The sequence below is a fragment of the Cyprinodon variegatus genome, unplaced genomic scaffold (genome assembly GCF_000732505.1).
Source record: "Cyprinodon variegatus isolate N-32 unplaced genomic scaffold, C_variegatus-1.0 Scaffold1094, whole genome shotgun sequence".
Lineage (NCBI taxonomy): Eukaryota > Metazoa > Chordata > Actinopteri > Cyprinodontiformes > Cyprinodontidae > Cyprinodon > Cyprinodon variegatus.
The window spans coordinates 122,578-147,010 of NW_015151547.1; the positions used below are offsets into that span (position 1 = coordinate 122,578).

The 24,433-nt window shown below is 37.1% G+C and overlaps 1 protein-coding gene across 5 annotated transcripts in view; it reads left to right on the forward strand.

Annotated features, from left to right (window-relative positions):
* kif21b (kinesin family member 21B) overlaps window positions 1-24,433 on the forward strand; it is a 100,498-nt gene that overhangs the window by 12,412 nt on the left and 63,653 nt on the right. For all 5 annotated transcript variants that reach the window (XM_015400342.1, XM_015400346.1, XM_015400345.1 and 2 more), the window contains exon 2: window positions 23,801-24,023. In XM_015400342.1, the coding sequence (XP_015255828.1) occupies window positions 23,801-24,023 (223 nt within the window). The remainder of the gene's footprint in view (window positions 1-23,800; window positions 24,024-24,433) is intronic.

The following is a 24,433-nucleotide window of genomic DNA, read 5'->3' on the forward strand; positions in this document are numbered from 1 at the left end:
GCTATGTTCAGTATCAATGAGGTGCTTCTGGCCGAAGCTAATAAAAAACTCTGTCTACAGCATTGTCTGTCTTTTGTGAGATTCTTTTGTAGGATTATGGCAACATTTTCTTCCTTTGCCATTTTTTTTTTATTCTTACACATTTGGTTAGCAAACTTATCTGGTTTTATCATTTGACACTATATGCTATTTGTTTTAAAACATGCCAAACCCTTTGGAAATCTGACTTATGGGAAGGATGTGCAACCTTTATTTATCCAGACTGCCCTGCATGATGTAGATACTAAAACACACCTGATCCAGACGATTGCTCTTCAGGAAAGCCGGTTAATGAGCCAACAATCCAAGCCAACAATCTGGAAATAAGTAAAACTTTCTTCCATTAAGTGTATTTACCATTAATTTGAGTAGGTAAAGGAGATAGTTTGCCAATCGAATGAGTATTTTTACTCTTAAAATAAGATGATTACATAATATGCACTTGAAATAAGACAATGCAATTGTATTTTCTTATTTAAAGTGTAAATTCCATTGGCAAAATGTAGCTTATACCTCCTCAATCCCACAACAAATTCACTTATTTCAAGAAAAAAATGACTTGTATAGATTTCAATTTTTTCCAGTGCAAGACCTTTAGCTATGTTTCTGTTGCGCCTTAATTAATTAATAAATTTTATTTTATGTTTTTTCAAAAGTCATCAGGATAATCCTGACTGTGAAAAACAAACAAACTACACACTTGGCCAAACTGGACTCAGTTTAATTTCTCTCTTTAATCAGTATTTAAAAGTTGAATTTGATTTATTAAATTTTAGTCACATTGAAGGGAATGCATATGTTTCTAGAGATACCACCATAAAAATCCACATACCTACAGAGAAGCAGAGAATAACTGACTGCATTAGCACTCCGAGTGAATGTGGTCTGACAGTAGGAGGCAGGGTGGGTGGTAATGTTACCCAGCCCTCAAGGGAGAGAGCCAGACAAGCAGAGTCATGGTTAGTCTGCCACTCCTCTGTATTTGTTGTACATTGAACAAAAGCATATGTTTTCTATTGTTTTCCTTTTCAAACATTAGTTACATTTGATTTACTTGTATAAAATCGTCTCTGCGGGCTGGTGTTGGTGTCCAAAGCCTGGTTCAGGACAAATCAACTTTTAGAATTATTAATCTTTTTTTTTTTCTGAAGCTTTGAATGCAAAATACCAGTGCTACATTTCCTTGTCCTATATTTAACCTGGTACATTTAAAATGCAGAACCTAAAAATTACTAACTTTGACTGCAGTTTATTACATGCAAAATATGAATTTGCCTGCATTCCTTGTAGCCCAAAAATGGATAGATGCCTCTAAACTGAACATCCACATTTCTACATTATTATTCAGCACTTTCCTATTTAAAAGATTATTGGTTTTCTTGGTCTTTCAATTGGAGCTTAATCCAACAGGTTTAATTGCCAGCATCTATGAGTGCATTCAGCCGAAACGTTTCTAAAATGCACCAATTCTGTGGAGCCCATCAACAATATTTTCTCTCCTTTTGGATTATATTGCTGAAAATGGTTAAAGTCACGCCTGTGTGGTTCCTTACTGACCTTGACATCGCTGTCTGTCATGAAAATATAGCAGAGGAAGCTAATTTGATTCTTTGTCATGCCTCCACCTCCCCCCAACGCTGGAACCGACAGAGCAGATGAGACGGATAGAGATGGAGAAAAGGGGGGGTGTGTGGTTTGGATGAGGAAATGGGGTGAGGATTGACCCAGAATCAGTTCTTATGAAGCGTGCTGACGTACTCTGCTAACAATGAAACTGACTGATGGATGCTTTCACTTGACTGTATATGTATTATAAAAGGAGGCATTTGCTCCTGATTGGAACACTATTCAGTTTCTATAGTATTGGTCTAAGCTGTAGAAATATCTTTTAGATGAACGATTCATGCAAAGATGAAACCATCTTATTGTGATGAGAACCTTCAGGGTAATTTCTCCGACAGCCAATCTTTAATGGTATTGTGTTTTAATCCAAATCACAGCCGAGCTTTCCCACACGGTCTGTCCCAGAGAGCAATGTCCTATTTTAGCTAATCTTCTCTACAATATTTCAAGATATTTAAAGTCTTAACGTTTTAATGCACACACTGAAATGTTGGTTTTACTCCATGTAAAGATGATGGAGAAGAAGTTTTATTGTCATACAGGATATAACGAAATGTCTTCTGTCGACAGCATCTGGTCTTACAAGTTAGGATATGTTGTTAAAACTGTTCAGTTCAGTAAATAAAACATATTTGTGCATTTTGAACATCTTTTAACTTCTAAAACATTTTTTTTAAACATACATGCTGCATTTATTAGAGTTGACTTGGGTTTGGGGTTTAGAAAATGTGGGGCGGCCCTGCATCAAAGGTATGTCCCACGCAGCAAAAACTATTGAGAAATAAGTTTAAAAAACTCCGTAAATTAAATGTATTTACCCTTAATTTAAGGAGGTAAATAAGATTATTTTCCAATTGAATGAGTATTTTAAACCTTCAAATAAGATAAGTAGCTGATATGAACTTCAAATAAGACAATGCAATTGTTTTTTTTACCTATTTTAAATGTAAATTGTCTTGTTCCATTGGCAATGTGTCTCACTTGCCTCATCAATTCAAGTAAAAACACTTATTTTAAGAAAAAAAATCAACTATTGAGATTTAAATTTTTTTGCAGTGCAGATAAGAAAATGCTGACATTTGTGTCAGTGAACTAGTTTTGCCCATTTGTTCTCCAGAGTTGACACTATATGTTAACAGAAGTAGTCAAACCAATGTTCAGAGAGCTGTCGCATCGGTACATACCGATTGGCAGCACTGCCTCTGGCAACAGGATGGCCAGCCTGCAAGGATTATTTGATAGATGGAGACATGAGAAAGGATGGAAGTACTAGTTCACAAGTATATGTACACTAAACTATAACTTCTTTCAATCTTCTCTTCTACTAAAAATAATTTTCTATTCAAAATAATAATAATAATAAAGCCATCATGATGACCCCCTCAAATGCACAGGGAGATGAGTTTTCTGGAGGCTCTAGGTCAGCCCCCCATCATCAATTCTTTGCCCCATTTCATACGACCTCTTTGTAGAACCATTTCGATTCAGCCTCATTGGAGAGTTAGTTTTTTTGTTTTATTTAGTTTGAGCGACCTTTTGAAATGCTTTTTTCTTTGAGACATTTAGAGGAGGAATTTCTACAATTATTATTTTAATTATTATTGTTATTTAATAATTGATTCATCTGTTGAGTATTTCTTTTAATAATTGATTGGTAACCAAATAGCCAAAGGTTCCTTAAAGAGGACTTTTTTATACAATTAAGTCAGGGCAAATAATAATAAGCTTAAAGTTAAACAGATTAAACTGAACCATAAAAAATTTGAAAATATTTATGGGACATTTTTGTTGCCGTTCTATTCCTCCAATAATCTCACTTATACCAATCACTTACCATGATAAAGCTTTTACCTTTATATATGTGTACCTCTACAGTTAGCCTTAGACCCTATTTTGTTGCTTTAGGAAAAAAAATGACATTAAAATAGGCTTATTTAATTTCTTTGAAGCCATTTTGGACTTAACCTGATTATATCTTGTCATGAACAAGACATTTTCACCCCTTTACTTAGAGAACGCTGAACCAACATAAGAAAAGCTGAGTGTGAGTATGTACCACTTGGCCTGCAGCCTGTTACCCTGCTGTGTTATTGGGTCAGTGGGAAGTGCTGGAAGCTGAAGCGAGACACAGATTTTGGAGTGAACATTCTGCTTCCATAAGCCTGAGTGGCAGAGCATGTCCTGTTATTTCACTAATGCCCAGACACTTACCTGATTACGGTGAGAGCGTAGCTCGGACATTATGGGAAGACTGTCTGGAATCGATTGGAGCGAACGGAGCATCGAGCAGATGAAGAGAGAAGGTGGACTGGATGGAACAAGGCCTGCTGATGGTTTTATGTGCTGAATCACTGCAGCTTGCTTATCCAGGAAATCAATGTCAGCACTGATTAAATGGGAAACGGCAAAGGAATGCCTACTTTGGCCCAATAATCCGAAAGTTTTTAGTGGTATTGTGCTCGGACCTTTTTGTCAGATGGAAGGAAATAAGTTTTAGCCTGTGACATACTATAGACGCACTTATCTGAACCATTAAGATAGCAAGAGGTTAGATTACTACATTCTGATTATTAATGAATTGGTTTGGAGACCAGGTTTTAAAAGTTGTATATCATGCTTTTTAAAGCCTTTCAAAATATTCTATAGATAAAAATAGGAAGAAATGTTTCCTTTAGGACAATCCTGTATTAATTTGTTATGAAATATGGTTGTTTTCCTAAAGCCACAAAGAAAAAAAAGTCTTCAAATTATGATTGTTCTGATTGATCTTTTAATATAAATTGAGTTTATTTTGTATCAGGAGGATCTTTCCATAACATTTTTTTTACAATATGCTTACAAGATTTTTTTTTTTAACAATTTATTGTGCCAACTGTTGATGAAGTTGATGCCACTCCTCCATGCACCACAGCTAAATTGTGCCATTTCTGTGATCGCTTACAAGCTTATAAGGCCTATTTGGACAAAAAGATCTCATCATATACACTGTGGCAATTAAATTTGTGTTTTGGTTGCTATTTGTAATTTAATATCTATAAAGTTCAATTTTAAACCACTAATTGTTCTAATTTTAAGTTTAATGTTACATGTAAAATGTGCTTTTACTCACCTTCCCATTGGCTTTAATCATGTCACTACTGAAGAAAAGCATCTCCACAGCATGATACTGCCAGCACTGTGGTTCTCAGTGAAGGGGAGTGATTGGGGGGATATTCAATGTCAGTTTTCTTGAACTCATAAAGTTTTTCGTGTGCCCTGAAACCACAGAGAGCATTTTAGACCTCCCTCTGACCATCGGATCTTTTACTTCTTTCCCCTCTCTACTCTTGTTCATCCCTCTTAGTCGTTTTTATTTCGACCTTAGCAGCCATTGGTCTGCCTGTCCTCCATCCATCACCGCTCCCCTGGGCCTCTCTAGTTTCACCTCAAAGTCACTGATATGCCCAAAGCTCCCAGCCCTAAATAGGCTGGAATAATTTTCTGACTTTCTAAGCTTTTCATGTTAAACATGCAAAAAACCCTCTTGAATTGCCGTTGTCCTCTCATTTTCACTCTTCTTGATGGCTGAGGTAGATTACAGGAAGAGGTAGATTGCTCAGAGACTCCACCTATACAGCTTTTAGGGGTTTGTATCACTTTTGGATGAAGTCTCATCCTTCAGAGTTGTCTTTGTTGAATCTTTGTCCTTCATTCCTCTCCAGTAATAAAAAATCAGTGCTTTAGCAGTCACCTATTGGTTGTCTGTACCGACAAAGTGGCAGCGGTGACAGCTGAGTTAGTATAAATAAAGAGAAGAAGCATCACTGCAGAATCTAGAGTCAGAACGAAATCTAAGCCATTTTTTTTCTATTTGTTTTTTGTTTAATCTTCCCAAAGCAGCAAATTTTACAAAGCGTACAATCACAATATCATGCTGACAATTTCAATATTTAACAAGAAAATGTAAGTGTACCTACGCTAAAATGGTTACATCTCTCCCAGAGAAACATTAATATGATCGAAATGAAATGTGCAATAAAAAAAGTGATATTTAGAATTGAGGCCAGAGTTTTTACATGGATCCGATGTTCTGTGGGGGGAGCTACAGATTAGGGTGATGGCAAGGAGGGCCTTCTAGACTTTCCATTTTAAAATCCTCTAAAGATTTTAGAGTTTTACCCTTCATTACCCTTTTGAGATGCCTGTTGTCATTTCCTGAATAAAGCTTCTGGTTTAAAATGAATTAACTTTACAGTTTAATCAGCCATTTTTACCATTTTCTATCCAGATAAATATAGAAATAATAATTATAATATATAATAATAATATATATATATAATATTTTCTATATTATTATATATATAATGATATATAATAATAAAAAAATGAGAGGCTCTGAAAAAAATGTATCGTTCAATGTTTTTATTTTAGCTATTAAAATGGTACATTTTTGAAATCCTTCATTTTGTATAACAGGTTTATATGTAGCAGGGAGCTAATTTTCAGTCTGATATATACTAATCCCTTCCTTGAAAAAGAGATGTTTTATCTCTCAAAGGGCTCATCAAATGAAAAAAGACTTCAGAGAAGTAAACTTCTTTGAAAACATGGAGTTATCTTTCTCTGGTTGCCATGGGACATGGGTTTGACTCGCTAATACAGCACAGAGATAAGCCTAACCGAGTTTGTACAGTCAGGGAGTGCACTGTCTCACTAGGAACATTTTAATTTTTTTATTTTTTATCAGTTTGCTGTTTTCCACTCCTTTATTATCTCCTTTAGAAATGTTTATGTTCCTCAGTTTTTTTAAAATGATCCCTTATGGGTTTTTATCTTTATTTTTTATACAGGGTTTCCACGGGTCATTAAAAATCCTTAAATCATTAAATTATTATTTTATAAGTTAAGGCCTTAATTGGCTTTAAAATTTATAAAATGTAATTATCGTGGCATTTAAAAGGCTTTATTAAAAAAAAGAAAAAGTTTCTAAAAACAATTTAGTCAGATATATTATTTCAGATATAAAATATTCTGCATGTTTGCGCGGAACTGCTTCTGGTTTATCGTAAAGCTGTATGTTCGGAAAAGAAGCACCAGTCGGAAAAAAAGCTAGATAATGCAAAGATGCAGATTTCAACAAAAGTGGCTGGAAAACGTGGAATTCTGGACTTGGCTGTGCAGCTTGTCGATGGTAAAGATGATGAAGGATATATATATATATATATATATATCATTAGTCAGAGGTACTTGTTGATGGCATTAAAATTATTTCTAATAGCATTAATTAGATTTACTCATTCCTGTATAAACCATGTTATAATTTGCATCAAACGCACATGCATGGCTAAAGAGGATGTTCTGGTTTTTTTTAGTAATTCACCCTATTTTTTCGCTGTGTGGACAAAGCCTGTCATGGCTGTCAGTCGGGGTAATCCTTATCTGTCTGATGACAAAGCCCTGTTGGGGGGTTTGGATCAGGCCAAATGAACAGAACCAGATGGACTCTGTGCTCCTGTTTATGTAATCTCTGTGGTGCTTAATAATCTGTGAGAAAATCCACTGTTTTTGTGCTTAGTAGACTAAAGTAAACTGGGACTGGAGGGCTCTTTCAGGTGACTGTTGGATGTCATTACTAGTGTGCTGGATAATTGATTCTATATACATACATTTGTTTGCTCCAACTCTTAATTGAAAATAATCAGAGGATAAATCTACAGATTGGTGTCTGTTTGTCAAAAAGCGGAAACCATCAGTTATATTTGACCTTTGAGTGACTCTAACAAACAACTGAAACTGGTTTGAATGGAAAGAAGTTAGTTGATCTTTTCCTAATGATATTTATTCAGTCTAGAGATTGACTAATACATTTTTTTAAGGCCGGTGCCGGAAGCAGTTATTTGGACATCAGTGTAACCTATGGATGTATTCAAAGCTGATATTTTTCCCTCATACATGTAAAAAAAAAAAATTACACTATGATAACAAATGTTACACGTTGGTCTGAGTTTAAACAAAAAAAGCAAACATTTAGTAACAAATAAAACAAAAAAATTAACAATGGATATAGATGGAGGAAGCGCTTCAAGTGATCTCAAGACATGGCTGCTGAATGTGCTAATGAATCGGCCGATGTCGGTACAAGAGAAAAAACCTGTCTTTATTGTCCCAAAATATCGACCTTCAAACGTTAATCAGGTTGTTTAGTTTTTTTTTAATATTTAACTCTTCTTGAGTGTACTGGGAATTTATTTCACAACTGCTCCTATTAACATAATAGTGACTATCTTGTTGCTAAATAGCTGTACCATGCTTTATTATGTGAGGAAAGGAAAGAAGTGCGAGGGTTAATTAGGAACCCATGGTGGTGTTTTCTGTAGAGGAAACACCCAAGTAGCTGACTGTGTGGTGAAGCTGTGGAGCAATCAAAGCAGCAGGGATGCATTCTAAAGCAGTTTTCAACCGTGGTTACCACAAGCAAGTGATGACAGGCCTGGAATTAAGAGTAAAACACCTCAAAGCACGTTATCTTTCCCTTGCAAAATCATTACACTTTCATATATCTCTGAATAGTTTTTATCATGTTGAAGTGAGGCTGCTCCGTGTCACAGTGGGTAGCACTGCTGCCTTGCAGCAAGAAGCTTCCACGTTCAATTCAGAGCCCGGAGTCTTTCTGCATGGAGTTTGCATGTTCTCTCTGGGTACTCCGGCTTCCTCCCACAGTCCAAAAATATGAATGTTAAGCCGGGCATACACTGTGCGATTTTTTTTCAATCGTTGCACGCACCTACAGCCCCTACTGTACAATGAAACCACAGGGTTTCGTCGTACAGTGTGAGTTCACACTGTTCACGATGTATGTTCTCACACTGCGACCAGGCGCTCTGTTGCGATCTACCTGCTCAAATGTCTAAGAGCCACGTTGGACTCAGCTCCGCAGTGAGACGGCGCTACTCAGACTCATCTGTCCCCAAGCCAAACGAGTAGAAAAGGAATATGAAGCTTATTAGAGAGAAACGCGCTGCTTTGGTCATTTGTGCAATTTTTTGTGCTGAAAAATAAAAGGTGACAATGTATTTGTAGAAAGACGGGGCTAAGAAAACGTGGCTACTACAATTTGGCAATTTTATAGAAAGAACTCCATTTCACTCACATCCTTCTGTGTTTTCATCTGAGAGGAAGAAGAATCACTGTTTGCCAATGGCCACTGAGCGATTTGCCCACAACGGCAGACTGAATTTCAGACATGTTTTATCATCTCCCGACCTCATGATTCCTGATCGGGAGGTGGTCATGAGAGGCTGATTGCCCCTCGTTACCCCCTGTACATTACACTATGCACAACGCACAGTCAAGTTGCAAGTCGGCCCGATCGAAAAATTCTTGCAAGACTGGAAAGTCGGCCTGAAAAGGGCAAAAAATCGTACAGTGTATGACTGGAATTAGGTTAATTTGCTTCACTAAATTCTCCTTTGGTGTGAGTGTTTGTGTGAATAGTTGTTTGTCCTCTATGTCTCTGTGTTTCCCTGCGATGGACTGGCGACCTGTCCAGGGTGTACCCCGCCTCTCGCCCATAGACAGCTGGAGATAGGCACCAGCACCCCTTGCGACCCCATTTGGGATAAAACATGACAGAAAAATGGATGGATATTAAAGTAAAACAGTAGAACAAATGTTTGCTTTTTAAGTGATTATATAATGCACAGCGACAAAGGCTCAAATCATGGATTATAGACACAAGTTTTTGATAGAAATGCTTACTGTAAAAATGTGCTTTTTGAAGTTGTCTAAACTAAACAAACCAGAACGGTGTTCTTTCACATCAGCATACCCCGTCAGACCAACATACCCATAGTCTATATGAATGCGCAAGACGTGAGATTTGCATTGATTGCTTTAGTTTTGTATGAAAAATAAACTTGAATCTACCTCGATGGGATTGTATCCCCTGTGTGATAGTCATGTACAAAAAAAAAATCAATTTAGGGTCAGATCGCCATACACTTAAAAAAACACCAAATATTAGTAATAAAATTGTTTTTTTTTTAGTACATGAATAAATGGATACACACCCATTGAGGTAGTTTAAAGTGTACAAAACTAAAGGGATTAACTAAAGGGATATTGACTAGGGGTATGCTGGTCTGACTGGGTATGCTCATCAGACAGAATGGCCTTATGTAAACATATCACCAGAATGATTGACAATTAGGAGGACCACTTATTTTGGTGATCCACCTGGAAAAAAGAACATCCTCCAGTATACTTTTAATTGAATAAACTTTTTCAAAACCCAGTAAAATGACTTCCTACAACTTATCGTCCTGAGATTCCAGAGAAAGTACAGAAGTGACGAGTCTTTTATCTACGTGAAGCATAAAGTAAACCAGTACAGTCCCTCACTAACTTCACATCTCTTCCTCCCTCTCAGGAAATGGTTGCAAAAAAAACAGTAGTGGTTTGGAACCTAGAGGTGTACAAAAAAATAGGAATAATAAATGTTAGCACGTTTACAGATAACTGTTAATATGGTAATTATTCATGTTTAGGAAACTTATTCTGTTTTGTGTATTTCATGCTTAGGGCTAAAACAATTACATTTATTAATCAGAGTAATCACATTGGTTACTGATGTAATTGTCAACCAATTTGATAGTTGAATCGTTACCTAGAATAATGGTAGACGGACGCTAAGATGTACCATTTGCTGAAATAAATAACCTACCTTTAGGAGTAATTAAGACAAAACTTCAACAAACAAACTAAATCATCTACAAAATTGTTTATAGTAGAGATTAAATTGTTTCTTTATTCATATTTGTATAATTAAATATGTATAAGTGTATATTTATCATATGTTTTGCTATTAAAAATTCATTTAAAATGTTCATTGAAGGCTTTTTTTCCTTTTAAATGTTAGTCTATGTAGAAATATTGATTTAGGGGTGCGGCAGCGGTATATGGGGTTAAGTATGTGACCCATAAACAGAGGCTTGGGTCCTCAGCGTGGCCGTTACGCGTTCGAGTCCCAGCCTGGTGTCCTTTGCCGCTAGTTTTCCCCTTTCTCTCTGGTTCCTGTCTGCCTATTTTCATAAATTACAACAATACAATACACAAGAGCCTAAGATAATAAAAGAAATGCTAATTTAATTAATCTTTTTTTTTTTTTAGATTAAGCTAAAATATCTAATCAATAGTTTAATCCATTACTGAAACAATGGACAGGTGCAGCCCTACATATGTTTTAAATCTTTATTTTCAGCATTTGGGCAGTAAAACAGAGGTAATTTTTTCTAAAGGTTTTCAAATAGTAAGAATCTCCCAGCTTGGGCTCCTTATGCCTCCCATTGTTTTAATTTCCAGACTGTTTTGGGAAATGCTCTTTAAAGTGTCAAATTAAGGGCACGCTGCCTAAAAATATCTTGGCAGAAATTTTTTATTTTTTTTTTAAAAAGCTGCACAAGAGGTGCTTTAGGCATTAGATATTTTTATCGTTTATTCTTCCCTTTCAGAACTGAACCCCCCGACTGATCACTCTTATTCAAGTCATGCCAGTCTATCCTCCTGCAGATTCGCTGATGACATAAAATACTTCAATTAAAAGCAAATCTGCTGTGAAATGTCCTCAACATGTTTTCTGCATAGAAATCGGGTATTTAATGTGATTCTTTACTCGGGTCACTTATCACAATGTCGCACTTGTTCCAAGAACCCTTCTTTTCCAGGCACCTCACGGCTGTTGCTGCTCTGTAACTCTCTTGTTGATTTAGAGGAGTATGGCTTGTGGGCTGACTTCAAAACCCAACCGCACCAAATTTTTGATACCTACGTGGTTTGAACACGTGTACATCACACATTGAAAGTATGATCTGAAAGGGGCTATTGACTTTCTTCCACCTGACTCTCCAGAACAAACCCGTCTTTGTGTTTATCCTCCTGATTTACATGCAAATCACAGAGTGAGAGTATGAATAAGGATAAAAAAAATCCAGAAATGGAAGCATGCTTTGCATACAGCGGCTTGTGGGGTTGAAACGCATCACTGTGGTGTTAAATGACTGCAGACCCGTTGCCCTGATGTTTGCAGTCTGGAAATCCTTTCATCGGCTGTTTTTGACTGATCTGAAGGTCATCACAGGTTCCCTGCTGAAGCTGTTGGAGAGGATGGGGTCAACCCAGTCATTCCTAAACAAAAGCAGGGATTGGTACCATTTACATTTGAACCAATGTGGTACCAAAGCCCAATAATACCTGGGAATTGGTGTCTTTACTCACTTTTACCTATTTTCTGTACCATGCCATCATCATATTAAACTCTAGGCTTTGTTACCTTGAGCAGACGAAGATGATGATCCTGCTGCCTCGCCCATATCACTGGCTATAGAATGCACTGATTGCAAGAGTTATAGCCGTAGATCTGAGTCTAAAGAAATTAGAAAAACCTCATGCTTAACCAGGTGCTTCCACCGATGAGGTATTCCTGCTGATGGCTTTGCACATTGTGTCACAAATATTGCATTAATCTGCATTAGCTTTTTGAAAAGTGGAGTCATCCTCTGGAGCGCTTTCTTAGCCATGCACTGCTTTGTTTAGTGTACCGATGGCTTCTGATGTCATTGTCTGTTAAAGCTGTGTGGAAAAAAGCTTAGCCTTCCACTTTCTTTGTCTTTTCTTTGTCACAGTGATACGTTTAAGTACCAGAATATGTTATTGTTTAAACAGGTGCTCAGTAGTACCAACAAAATTTCATTGTCACCTATAAAAATACTGAATTTGGTACAGATCCCTAACAATTTAGATACCCCCAGCTGTTTTCTAGCAGTCAAGAACCGTTACCTCTGAGGCCCCCCAGGGTTGTGTTCTCTTCCCACTCCTTTTCTCCCTGTACATTTATGACTGTTCCACAGTGAACCGATCTGTGGAACTTCTGAAATTTAAATTCCCTACAATCAACTCAATATGATCTACAAATGAATACATGTTCTTACTGCTGATTGTTTTTTTACTGAAACAAAGAAGCACTTCTTCTAATATTTCTCATTTGTAACATTGCAAAGTGGACTGTTTTTGTTTTAATAATCTGTTATTAACTGCGACTTCTACAAGACTAATTGGATAAAAAAAAAAAAAAAAAAAACGCAGAGAAGATCAAACTAAGCAGACTTTTCACAATCTCTACACCCTTGCATATTTTGTCGTGGTCATCCTCCTAAAATACACAGAAATACAATAGGATCTCTCCCTGATTGTGCACACACCTCCAAATTGTGTATGGACTAGTATATTGGAAAGACTATCCAACTAAGGGTTAAAGGTGCTTATAATTGTAAAAAGAGATTGTAAGAGAAGCTGCAGCATAACATTTAGTGATGATGAGGTGTAAAATGCAGAGGAGGAAAATATTTTACAATATAGGATTATACAACTTTGGGCATCTGTTTTAGTGGGACAGGGGAACAGGACAGTACAGAATGCATCTAACCAAGTTAAATGGTCATATAGGATGAGGAGACCATTGGGGGGCGATGCTAATCTGGTGTTAAGGTTCCTCTGTATGGTCTTTAGAGCAGCAATCTTTACATACACAAAACTGTTATAACCCACTGGATTTCCTAGAAACATTTGGTTATTCAAAATGGTATCTGAATAATCTTCCTTATATGTGTACTTTCATCCTCTAGCAGTTAGCATAACACTTCCTGGATGGAAAAACCACTATTCAGTTATCTGTCAACAGTTTTTCTGGATGTTCAACATGATCAGAGGAGTCAGAGGACAGGATGTTTGTATTTTAAACAGTTATTGGGATCAGGCACAGATTATTTCATGTTTTTTTTTTTCTTTTTTCTCCCAGTTGCAGGGAGGCATTTTATCATTAGAGAGAAAAAAGCCAGAGGGTGAGGAAGTGAGGGAGAGGGCTAAAATCGCTATACTGGAGTGGCTCTCTTATTATCAGAAGGAAAAGGAAAGTAGAGCAGGCCCTTTAACTCCCTCTGCTATTCAAGCTTTTGTGCTGCAGTTTTCATTGGCAGTGAACCGAAGCTTAGTTAAAACAGAGCGAGATGTGGGGATGGACACAAGCACAACACATCAAATAACTAATCCTGCACACTGATCGTGCAGTTAACATCACAAAAGGCTGAGAATAACTGGAAAGGAGTTTTTAAAAAGAGTTATCGATAGAGGAAGAGGATGTTAATCCTCTTTAAAAACAAAAAGGGCTCTGCTAAAGACACAAATGGAGCGTAGCTTCCTCTGGTGGCTTTGTGCCAAAGGAGAGACGAGATCTCTGAAACACTTACAGCTCCAGTGACTATTAACTGTTGTGTGTGTGTGTGTGTGTGTGTGGGGGGGGCCGGCTTTGCCTTGACTGAAGTGTTTACATTAGGGAAATGAACTGTGGCTATCACTCGCCTGGTCCTGCAGCTTGATTGAAGGCAAACACACAAAGTCACCAAGACCCACATGCACACACAGGGGAAAAATGGCACTAACTCATTATTGGAAGTGATCACACAGGGTGATTTTTATTGGCTCTATTGCCCGTCTCTGCACCCCCACCCTTTAGTTAAATAGCAGGCTTGCCATTTGGATGGAGCTATTTTCAGGAATGCAAATGGATGTTCTGTCAGTACTTGCTTTACAGCAATGATTAGTGCAAAATTGGAGTATGCTGGTTATTCGGAGGACTACCAGAATTATTATTCCTATAACTTCAGCCACTTTATTTTTTTAAGATGTTAGTCTTTTGATGGAAAAAACTACAAAGATATTGCTTATACAAGATTAACCAGATAATTCGTTTAGCATAATCCTTTTTCCAGTTTGCCACAAACCATGAAAGGGTTCCATTTAATTTGAGGAAGAAGTTGATCTGATGGGACCAAAGCAAAACCTACTAGACTTTAAGTAAATTATGTCCCAAGAAGCTAACTACATTTCACCCCTTTACAACCATGGTGATGAAGAAACATGGTGGTGGCAGCATCATGCTGAGAGAATACATTATTGTCTGCATACACATGAGTACTGCTGAGTTGATTTGAAGATGGTTGAGGTTAGATGCTGGGCATTACTGAAAGTGAGGAATGGATTGGATCGCAGCGCTGTACAGAGTCAACGTTCATACATTAAACAGGTTTAGATTCAGTGGCACAACTTATGAATTGATGCTTAGTGTGTATTAGTCCCTATAGCAATCTGATTGAGCTATAGCTATTTGAAAGAACTGGTAAACGCTTAAGTCCTGATATTTGAGTAAAACAGTTAAAGATGTACTTTAGAGACTTGTAGTTCTGGTTTGGCAAGTCCATGACTTTGCATGTGTTTATATTCTTATTCATAAAGAATAGTAAAACCAACCTTTCTCTTGGAAAATTTTAAGTTTAAAGTTTAAATTACATTTAGGCGAATCGATGTTTTGGAAAACTGTTAAATAAAAAAAATGCCAGACTCTCTCATAAATATGACATTTTAAAATTCTGTCAACCCTGCATTGCTTATTTCCTTCTATAATGAAAAAAACCCTATTTGTACTTTGAATTCAACATGTCAATAAAACAACTTGAACACCCTTGAATTCACACTTTAACCTAGGAAAGCATGAGCATCCTCACAATCACTGAATATGAGTTCTAATATGGCCGCCTTGCGATAAATTTCCTTCATATCCACTGCGATTAGCCATTTAATGGTTGGTATACATTTTATCTTTGTTAAAAAGCAGTTCCATACCTTTTGTTGTTATTTTTCTCAAATGAAAAACAACATAAGCTTTAGAGTTAACAATAATAAAATTAATAGAAAATATAATAATATTAATAATTGATCTCACATGGAGGAATTAAATTCTGCATTTAACCCATCCCTTGGGGAGCAGTGGGCTGCCATTGTGCGGCGCCAGGGGAGCAGTGTGGAGTTAAGGGTCTTGCCCAGGGACCCAGAGTGCAGGCTGTAGGGATCGAACCAGGTACTTGTAACCTTCTAAGAGCACAACCTCAATGCTCTAACCACTGGGCCATACATTCCCCTATAAAGTTAATAACAACACCGCAAACATTGATCTAAAAATAGAGAAACTGTTTTTAACCTAAATGTTTTTGCCCTTCATTTGAGCAGATAAATGGGATGACGTGTCAATGGAGTGAGTATAGTGACCTTAAAATAAGACGATTAAATATTATGCTCTAGAAATTGGATAATAAAATGTTTTTACTAATTTCTTTTTACGTAAATCATCTTATTCAATTGGCAAGTTCTCTTACTTGCCTTCTCAAATAAAGGGAAAATCGATTATTTCCAGAAAAAAAAGGCTTACTTAGATTTTAGCTTCTGCAAAGAGGTGTTAAACTCACTATTTTAAAGATACACAAAATAGTCTGTTTTTCTAAACCTAAATCATGAAATGTATGTTTTTATTGTTTACAAATAAAGAGGAAAAACCTCCAACACAAATAACTTTTTTATGGTTTTATAAGGTTCTGATGTTTTATGCTTCATCATCTCTCTTGCTGACATAGTGAATTTTCAAAAGAAGCACCGGTTATTTTACATTCTGACATGTTCTAATCTCAGTTTTCCTGTAAATCTAAAAATCCCATTACTTTAGAAAAGCAGCGGTGTGATGAGAAAAGCTGTAAATATCAGATGGTTCTTCATTTCTGTGTCCTGAAGAAGCCTGCTGCTTTCCTCATAATTCAGATATTTAGCTTTTGCACCATAGCAATAAAAAAAAAAAAATAGTTAAACATTTCCTACATTAATTGTTTTTCTCTTAATCTGAGCAGGTTAGACAGGTGAGACAATTTTCCAATTTAATAAATACTTTTGCTTTTTTACTAAAATAATTGGATATTATGCACTTGAAGTTTTTTTTCTAATCTTCTTTAACATAAATAATTTTATTCCATTTGCTAATATTTCTTACTTGGATGTTTTAATAAAGGAAAATACTTTTATTTCAAGAAAAATTGACTTAGATTTAAATTTTTCTGTGATGTCATGTGTCCCCTAAAGGCTGATGTGGATGTTGTCCATTAGGATCTCTGAAGATCCTTTAACATCCAGCCTGAGGAATTTGAACCTTTTATTATATTAGAACTCAAAAGATGAAAACAGATGTACATCAGAAATAGATCCATTTGTAAAGTAGTCTGTACTCTGTCTCTTTTGTGACTGGGACTCATTTTGGCATCAGATGGGCTTTATTGATTGTGTGGTCTGGGACTGGTTGATTGTGCACATGTGAGATCAATGCCATGGATCTACTCTTTTGTTGCTGCAGCTGTCTTAAACACTCATCGAGCTGAGCTATTGTGCGGGTGTCGGCTGATAATTGAAAGCTGTAATTCCCTCTTCCAATGAGCCATCTGATGGGATCTTATTCTCGTGTAAGTGTTTGTGTGTCATTTATTTGTGCACGCAGACACTAGCTGAAATGATCTGTTCTGTCCAACTCATCCATTATTGGCAGCGTTGACTTTTGCTCTTAGTACATAATTTTAAGTCACTCCTTATAAATTAGTTTAGTCTAAAACAAACCTGAGTTACGCATTTTGTACTTTTGTTCAATTTCCACATGTCCTAGGCATCACTACACAGTATGGAACTGGAAAAAATAGCTGGAAAAAACAGCCCAAAAGTATTTGAGAAGCAGTAGGGCAGTATTGCTTTTTTTATTTTTTATTATTTGTTTTGGTCATTAAAATATGTAATGTGCATTTTTATTCCTAAATCCTCTTTTGTCTTTTAATCTGAAATAAAAAAAAAATACTTTTAGAAGTGGCATAACTGTCTACCTGGACATAAATCCACCTTTTCTATGAGGGGTTTAGAAGTTTGTCAGAGAACATTAGAGAACAAAACACATAGTGGGGGGACTAAGAAACAGCAGAGAGGTTTGCTTCATCGTTTTTTATCTTCACACAGGGCAACTCTCAAGTCGGTCCTCTAAATATGGAAGAAATATGGCAGAAAACACCCACACCAATAGTTAAGCTAGTCCAGCATTAATCAGAGATGCATTTAAATGATTGTTAGTTTCTCTGGAGGAGCTGCAGAGACCACAGCATTGGTGGTCGAATCTCTCAACAAGATGACGATAAGCAGCAAGCTTGAATACTGGACTGGAGATATGCAGGAAGAAACCATTTCGAAACTTCGAGTTTTTGATAATCCATGTACAAAACACAACAAAATTGTCAACGATACTCTGATTGGATGAATCTACATTAAACTTTTTGACCCACAAAATGCAAAGTGTGGCAAAAAGCCACCACTACTCATCATCTTCAATATGCAGCGTTATTCACTGTAAAGCAAATTTTGTTGACAGCATCATCATTATTATACTTTTCTGACAAATACCTGAAAAAATTCAGCAACAGCAGCAATGGGTTTGAATCAAAGCATATTAATTAGTTTGACTCGCCTAATAAAAGTCAGAGCATGATCCCTATTGAAAAAATAAGACAAAAGTTCAAAAAATTTGTTATTCAAAAGTTGATATTTAGATGACAAGTTTTGGTCTAAATTGGGTGGAAAGATATCCCAAGAGTGTGACGGTTGAGTGGAGGTTTTTGAGGACCCAAATACAGAGATCATGAGGCAGAGGTGAGTCTTGTAGATTTAATGAGTAAACTGAGGCAAACATCCAAAAATACAAAAAACGAAAAATCAGAAAGCGTCAGGGGAGAACTCACATGGGGAGCCAGAGATGAGGATGCAAATAAATAACAACAGACCAGCACTGAGTGACTGCAGAGGTGGTGTATATATGGGGGACAGAACAAAGGATGGGCTAATGAGCTGAATATGTAGCAGGTGTGAATAGAACTAACTAGAAGGAAGCCGAGGGGAAAGGAAACCGGCACAAGGGGGAAACGGAGAGTAACTCAAGAACTAATTACTGACAGAAAACTACTACAAATACAAAGAATAGAGATAGAAAAAGAAACTGCAAATAAACTTAAAACCCTGACAAAGAGAGGTGGAATTATGACTGCAACGAAGACGTTGTCTACAAGTATTTACCCTAATAGGAGTTCATAGCTGCAGGAAGTATTTTCTGTCATTATATTTAAAGGCAAACTGGCACTTGGCAGGACTTATTCTCTGTTTTTTGGCAGAGTGTTAATGCTAACCAGACATTTAACTTACCAGTTCAAACCTGCGTGTGGCTTCTGAGCTACTGTGCTTCCTTAAGTCGGCTCTTATGCTCTAAAGCTTGACAGATGTTTACCCTCGTTTTGCTTAGTTTGTTTTTTTGGGCTTTAATCAGAGAGAACACAGAAAAGAAGCCATTCGTCATTCGTCGGCTCTACCAGCTACTATCGGTGCAGAATCCTTCCAAGTCGACCCTCTACTTTGGATGCGTCAAAATTTGCGAAGCAAATTTTTTATTATTTATGTGTTTATTTGAACAGAGACAGTGCACATTAATAAACATTTCTGTAAATGAGCCAGTGTTAGCTAAGTAGCTAATTTTCAACTGTAGTCCCTGGGCAAGGTTTAAAATGCCAATATTTATATGATACATATATTTTTTTTAAAATGATGCTTTTTATTCACACTAGATGTTCTGTGGAGGTATTATTCCCAAACAAAGTTTGCTGTGATAAATAAGTTATAGGTATGACCTTCAAAGAGAAATTTTAGCCATGTATACTTTTTTTCCTTTTGTATGTGTGTGTGCTAGTTTCTGCTGGTTTATTGAACAAAATATAAATCAAAGATATTGAGGTTTGTGGTTGAAATGTGAAAAAAAAAACTAAAGAAGGTTTCATGATTTTCCACATAGTAGTATTTAAACCCTTTATATTCAGTTTGTCACCACTCAGACCCAGTGAATCCTGCTGCAGTCAGGTCTTTTGTATAAAACCAGAGTGCAGCTCTTTCTCCATATGCACTTTATGTTTATAATTGGCTTAAACAGCGCTTTTAGATCCATTAACCTCTGTGTCAAGGTCACATCCAGGAGTAAACTGAACTCATCTGTCTGCTAGCTGCTTTCAGAGTCCGTCTCTTTTTAATAAGGTTGGCCCGGGTCGACGTACGGCTGCTGAATCGCTCTATTCAAATGTATTTAATCCCCTGCTGGAAGTATCTCCTGCCTCTGTGCCGGAAGGAGGGCCAGAGAAGTGCCCTTGGTGTGTGTGTGTGTGTGTGTGTGTGTGTGTGTGTGTGTTTCTGCAGCACCGTAAAAACTTGTGGTGAAGGGATTAAACGTGTGTGTCAGTGGTGGGTGTGGTTCTTCATGCATGCTTTAGAGGAGCCATGTGTGAACTGAAGATAGCACTGTTGATTTTTTCTTTTTTTTTACTGAATATTTAGAGAATTTACAGAAGTTCCTATGTGGATGTTTTTGTGGCTTAGTCTCATCCTTCGACAGCTGTTGTGGATTTCTCCAGCTCCCTCTGGCTCTATGCATCTGTTCGCTTGAGTGTTATTATTTAGTGTGTTTTTTTTATGTTTAAGAATGGTTTATTTGCATCCACTAGAGGCCTTAAAATGCGACGCTTCATTATCTCATTATCTTCTGTATCTCCTAAAGCTACAGATGCAGCTGACCCTCACTTCAAAGTAAGTTCATTGAAGGAAGAGTAAAACTTTCCCGATATATTTTCCTTCAGTTAATCACTACTGATGCAGAAGCATGTTATTAAGGGGTGGGTTTTTTTCCCCCTTAGCTTCAGTAAATCTTTTTCTCTTGCCTCCAAGCCTTCAGTTGTTTTGTCAAGCAAATCAAAATCCTCCTAAACTCAAGTACTCAGACGTCATTTGTCAGTGAGTTCAAAGCTGTTCCTTGGCAAGGACCGCTTTTCTTCACCCTCATCTTATCGGGGATTATTTTACAGCTGGGATGTCAGGTGAAAGTAATTAACTTCAGTGAACTACCTGTCAGGATGGAAACCCGACAGAACGCAAAGTCCTGATGAGAGGAGCTCACAACAGCTCTGCTAATGACTTATCAGTCTTTCTTCATAGACAGAGAGGTTCTACTCCCAAGTTTCCACTTTGTCTCAGATTAAGCAGACAGTACCTTTAATCTTTTTGATTTATTTCAGATTTCTGCTCAGTTTTATCATCCCAAAATAAGTTAAAGTGTTTGTTTTATTTGGGTTTGATGATCTGACTCCAAAACATGGAATAAATCACAGCAAGGATTCTTTTAACTCTTTGCCTTCAGACTTTGCAGTGAACAGATTTTGAGCTTTAAAGTTTCCAAAAAAGAAAAAGTGGATTGGACGTGTTATTATCCATTGGAGCGATTAAACAAGTTGATTAAAAGTGTAATATTATGATATATTAACCGATAAGTGGTAATCAGCCACTGATTGTGCAAGTTTCTTCCTAGGAAACATGAGAGGTTTCTAATTTTTATTATAGGTAAACCTTAACTATAAGAGACAAAATAAGGGAGGAAAAAAGGAAATTATATGGATTTATTTTTAAAGAATTAGCATTATATTAGTCTAAACATTTGTTTTTTAAATTTCTTTTATATTTATTTAAACAAAACAGATGATATATTGCGGTTACTAAAAAAAAAGACAGCCTGGACATTGTAATATTTGTCTTCTCTAGCAAGCTTGCTTTTACTTAGCTGTAATCTGCAGAACATGTGAGGGCTTCATTAAATCACTGATAGACGGCATCTATTAGGGAGGCTTCATGTCATGGGTAACGTTCAACTTAAAAATCTATAAGATGTTAGTTTTCCAAACAAATAGTTAAGAGTGTGTCCCCGACTCTGTGATAATAAAGAAATATATCAATTCAAAAATGCCCGAAATGCAGAAAAAATTATAAAAGATTGCGCAACTTGAGGTTTTTCTGCTACTGTGTTTTCTATAGGAAGAACTGTCATATGTTGAAGTTAAAATGGATGGATGCATTATGGGTAGTTTGGAGGATTTTGTTGAATTTTTTAAAAGAGCTGCACTTTCCACTTTTAATTGGGAAAAAAAAAGAAAAGCCCAGTTCTCCTCGTCCACGCTCTGTTTAAAAGTTCCTGTTCTCATAGCCCTTACAAGCTTACTGTGTTCGAATGTCCGCCGTAACCTCTAAATCCCTCAATCTCTATATAGATCGTGGACTTTACAGGGAACTCAGTCAACTTACCGTTCGGACACGTAATCATTCCCCATTGCACAGTGCCTGCGCCATCTTTGTTAATAGTCGCCTCTGTCAGATGGCGACAGCGGGCCGCTGTGACTGCAAATATCAAAATACTTTGTGAGGAGAGATCTCCACGAAAAGCATTCTGGGATATATCTGCCTCTTCTGAGGCCTTTCTTTTTTTCTCATACACTTTTTAGACACTTTTTCTCTTACGACCCTCGGCCATTTTCAAAGAAACGCAGTGAGAAAGGTGAGCTTCAATGACTGTCTGAAATGATGTACGCCTGAAAGTGCAAATGGGCAGAAAAAAATAACGAGACGAGCACGTAGGACGGCCTTACGTAAACACATCACCAGAATGATTGACAGTTAGGAGGACCACTCATTTAGATGATCCAGCCGGAAATAAAAGATCGTCCTCTGCTTCCAATTTAGGAAGGATTGGACTCAGTTATGTCTTAAGTTACACCCAAGTATGGTTTTTAAAGTCTTTTTACAATTAGTTCATATCAAATATGGTTAAAAAAACATAAGATATCATCAGAGTTAAAGTTGCACAAGTCGTATTCTGTTATGTTGTGGTTTGAATTAAATTAAACCAGCAGCTCACATAGTTCTGTACATGTTTGTTAGCGTGTTCCTTTATATGTCTTACTACCAGCATGTGTTGTTAATAGATGATATTAATACCACTGTATGAGCAAATCCCACCGGTTTTTAACTACCAGGGTTGTGAACCAGGTGTGGCCAATTTCTAGGTGTGGATTTTGACCAAATGTGAAAATACTGCCTAGCATTGAAAGACTGTATAGCATTTAGCTTTAACCTAAAACAAAAGCTGAATGTCTATCATTATCCAGAGGCTGGAGAAGGCTTTGTACTAAATTTAACCAAACCTTCTCAGCAATGTTTAATTGTTCAGCAGCAATTTATTGCATCTGCAAACAAAATGTATTCCTGGAATGACGAACTGTCACGGTTTGCACCATTGATAGAAATTAAACTAATTTTAGAGGATGTCAATAAAACATCCCAGACCTTTTAAGCTTTCTTTTATTTATTTAAATCCACCATTAACAGTAGGCAGTTTGTTTTTGTGGTGATTTTAAGCAGTATCTAATCTTTGCTGAACCACTTCGAGCTATTTTCCCACACCAACCCAGAGGCTTTTTTTTTTTTTTGTAAGAGAAAACGGCAGAGAGTTCGGTCCAGACTTTCTCCACAGCTGCTGTTCACACATATATTTCACAGTGGAGGATTTTTTATTTTTTTTAAACTTTGGATGCATTCTCGCAGCATGACTACGAAGGACAGGGTACTTGGAAGCAGCTCTTTTTTTTGGTTATATAATGATCCCATTTGGAGAATAATGCAACATTGCAGGTCAGGAATGAAAGAAGAGGTGCAGGTTTTATTGTTGATGTTACCTCCACGTATAATTAGATGTATGAATGGATGAAAAGGTTCATATAAGTCAGCAAATCTCCCCCCCCACTCTGCAGAAAAAGCTTTGGAAGATTTACTGCTTACTTTTGTCCTTACGTTGTCTGGAAAAATACATCAGATATTTGCATATTCCACTCATGCCAGCTGGTGCAGACGAGTTTAGTCATTTTTGTGCGCTTTTGGTATAAATTTCTATCGCATAGAAATTTTGAAAATATTATTTTCTTTTAGTAAATACCTTGATTTTGAAATAACCCTTTTTCGGCATGCTTCGGTGACGCACAACCCATGTACGGAGGCCTTAATCCTCAACATGGCCCACCTAGGGTTGAATTTGTCGTGTGCTCCTTTGCCGCATGTCTCTCCCCCGTAACAATATCCCTCTACGAGCTAGTATTGACATGAAAACAACAAAAAACCCAACTTTTTTCACAGTATCATACCATACACGTCTTCTGCTTTAAATCATAAAGTTTACCTGTTAAATGTATTAAAATGCTTCGGACTCCATTCCCATCGAGGTTTCAGATTTCTACTTTACAGTTTCCACATTCTTTGTTCTGACCTAAGTTGTTTTCTTCTCCCAATCTTTTAGGATTCGTCCTCAGATGGCGAAGGAGAAGATCGAGGGCTGCCACGTCTGCACGCTGGTCACACCCGGAGAACCGCAGGTCCTCCTGGGAAAAGACAAGGCCTTTACGTACGACTTCGTGTTTGATATCGACTCAGAGCAGCAGCACATCTACCAGGCCTGTGTGTACAAGCTCATCGAGGGCTGCTTGGAGGGCTACAACGCAACCGTGTTTGCTTACGGACAGGTACCACCACGAGGCTTTGTAGATTTAGGCTAAGTTATATGTCGTATAGTGCAGGATGTTCCCACCCTCTTCACTTGGAAAAAAAAGAAAAAGAACATGCACAACCCTGTACCCGCTCACGAGAGGAAATGCCTGTTAAAGGCATGCGTGAGCGTGCACTAGTCCATTTCTCCCCATGCACGCTTTGTTTAAAAGTTGCTGTTTGCATCGATCATTCAAGCTTACTTTCCAAAAGATTTGCAATTTTTCCACCATGTCAGACTCACCACTGGTAAGTGAAAATTGGGACGAGCATGTAGGACGGCCTTACGTAAACATATTACCAGAATGCAGTGGCGGCTGGTGAAAAATATATTTGGTGGGGCTGATATAGCCTAGTGTATGTCTCCAACTAATCCGGAATAAGAATT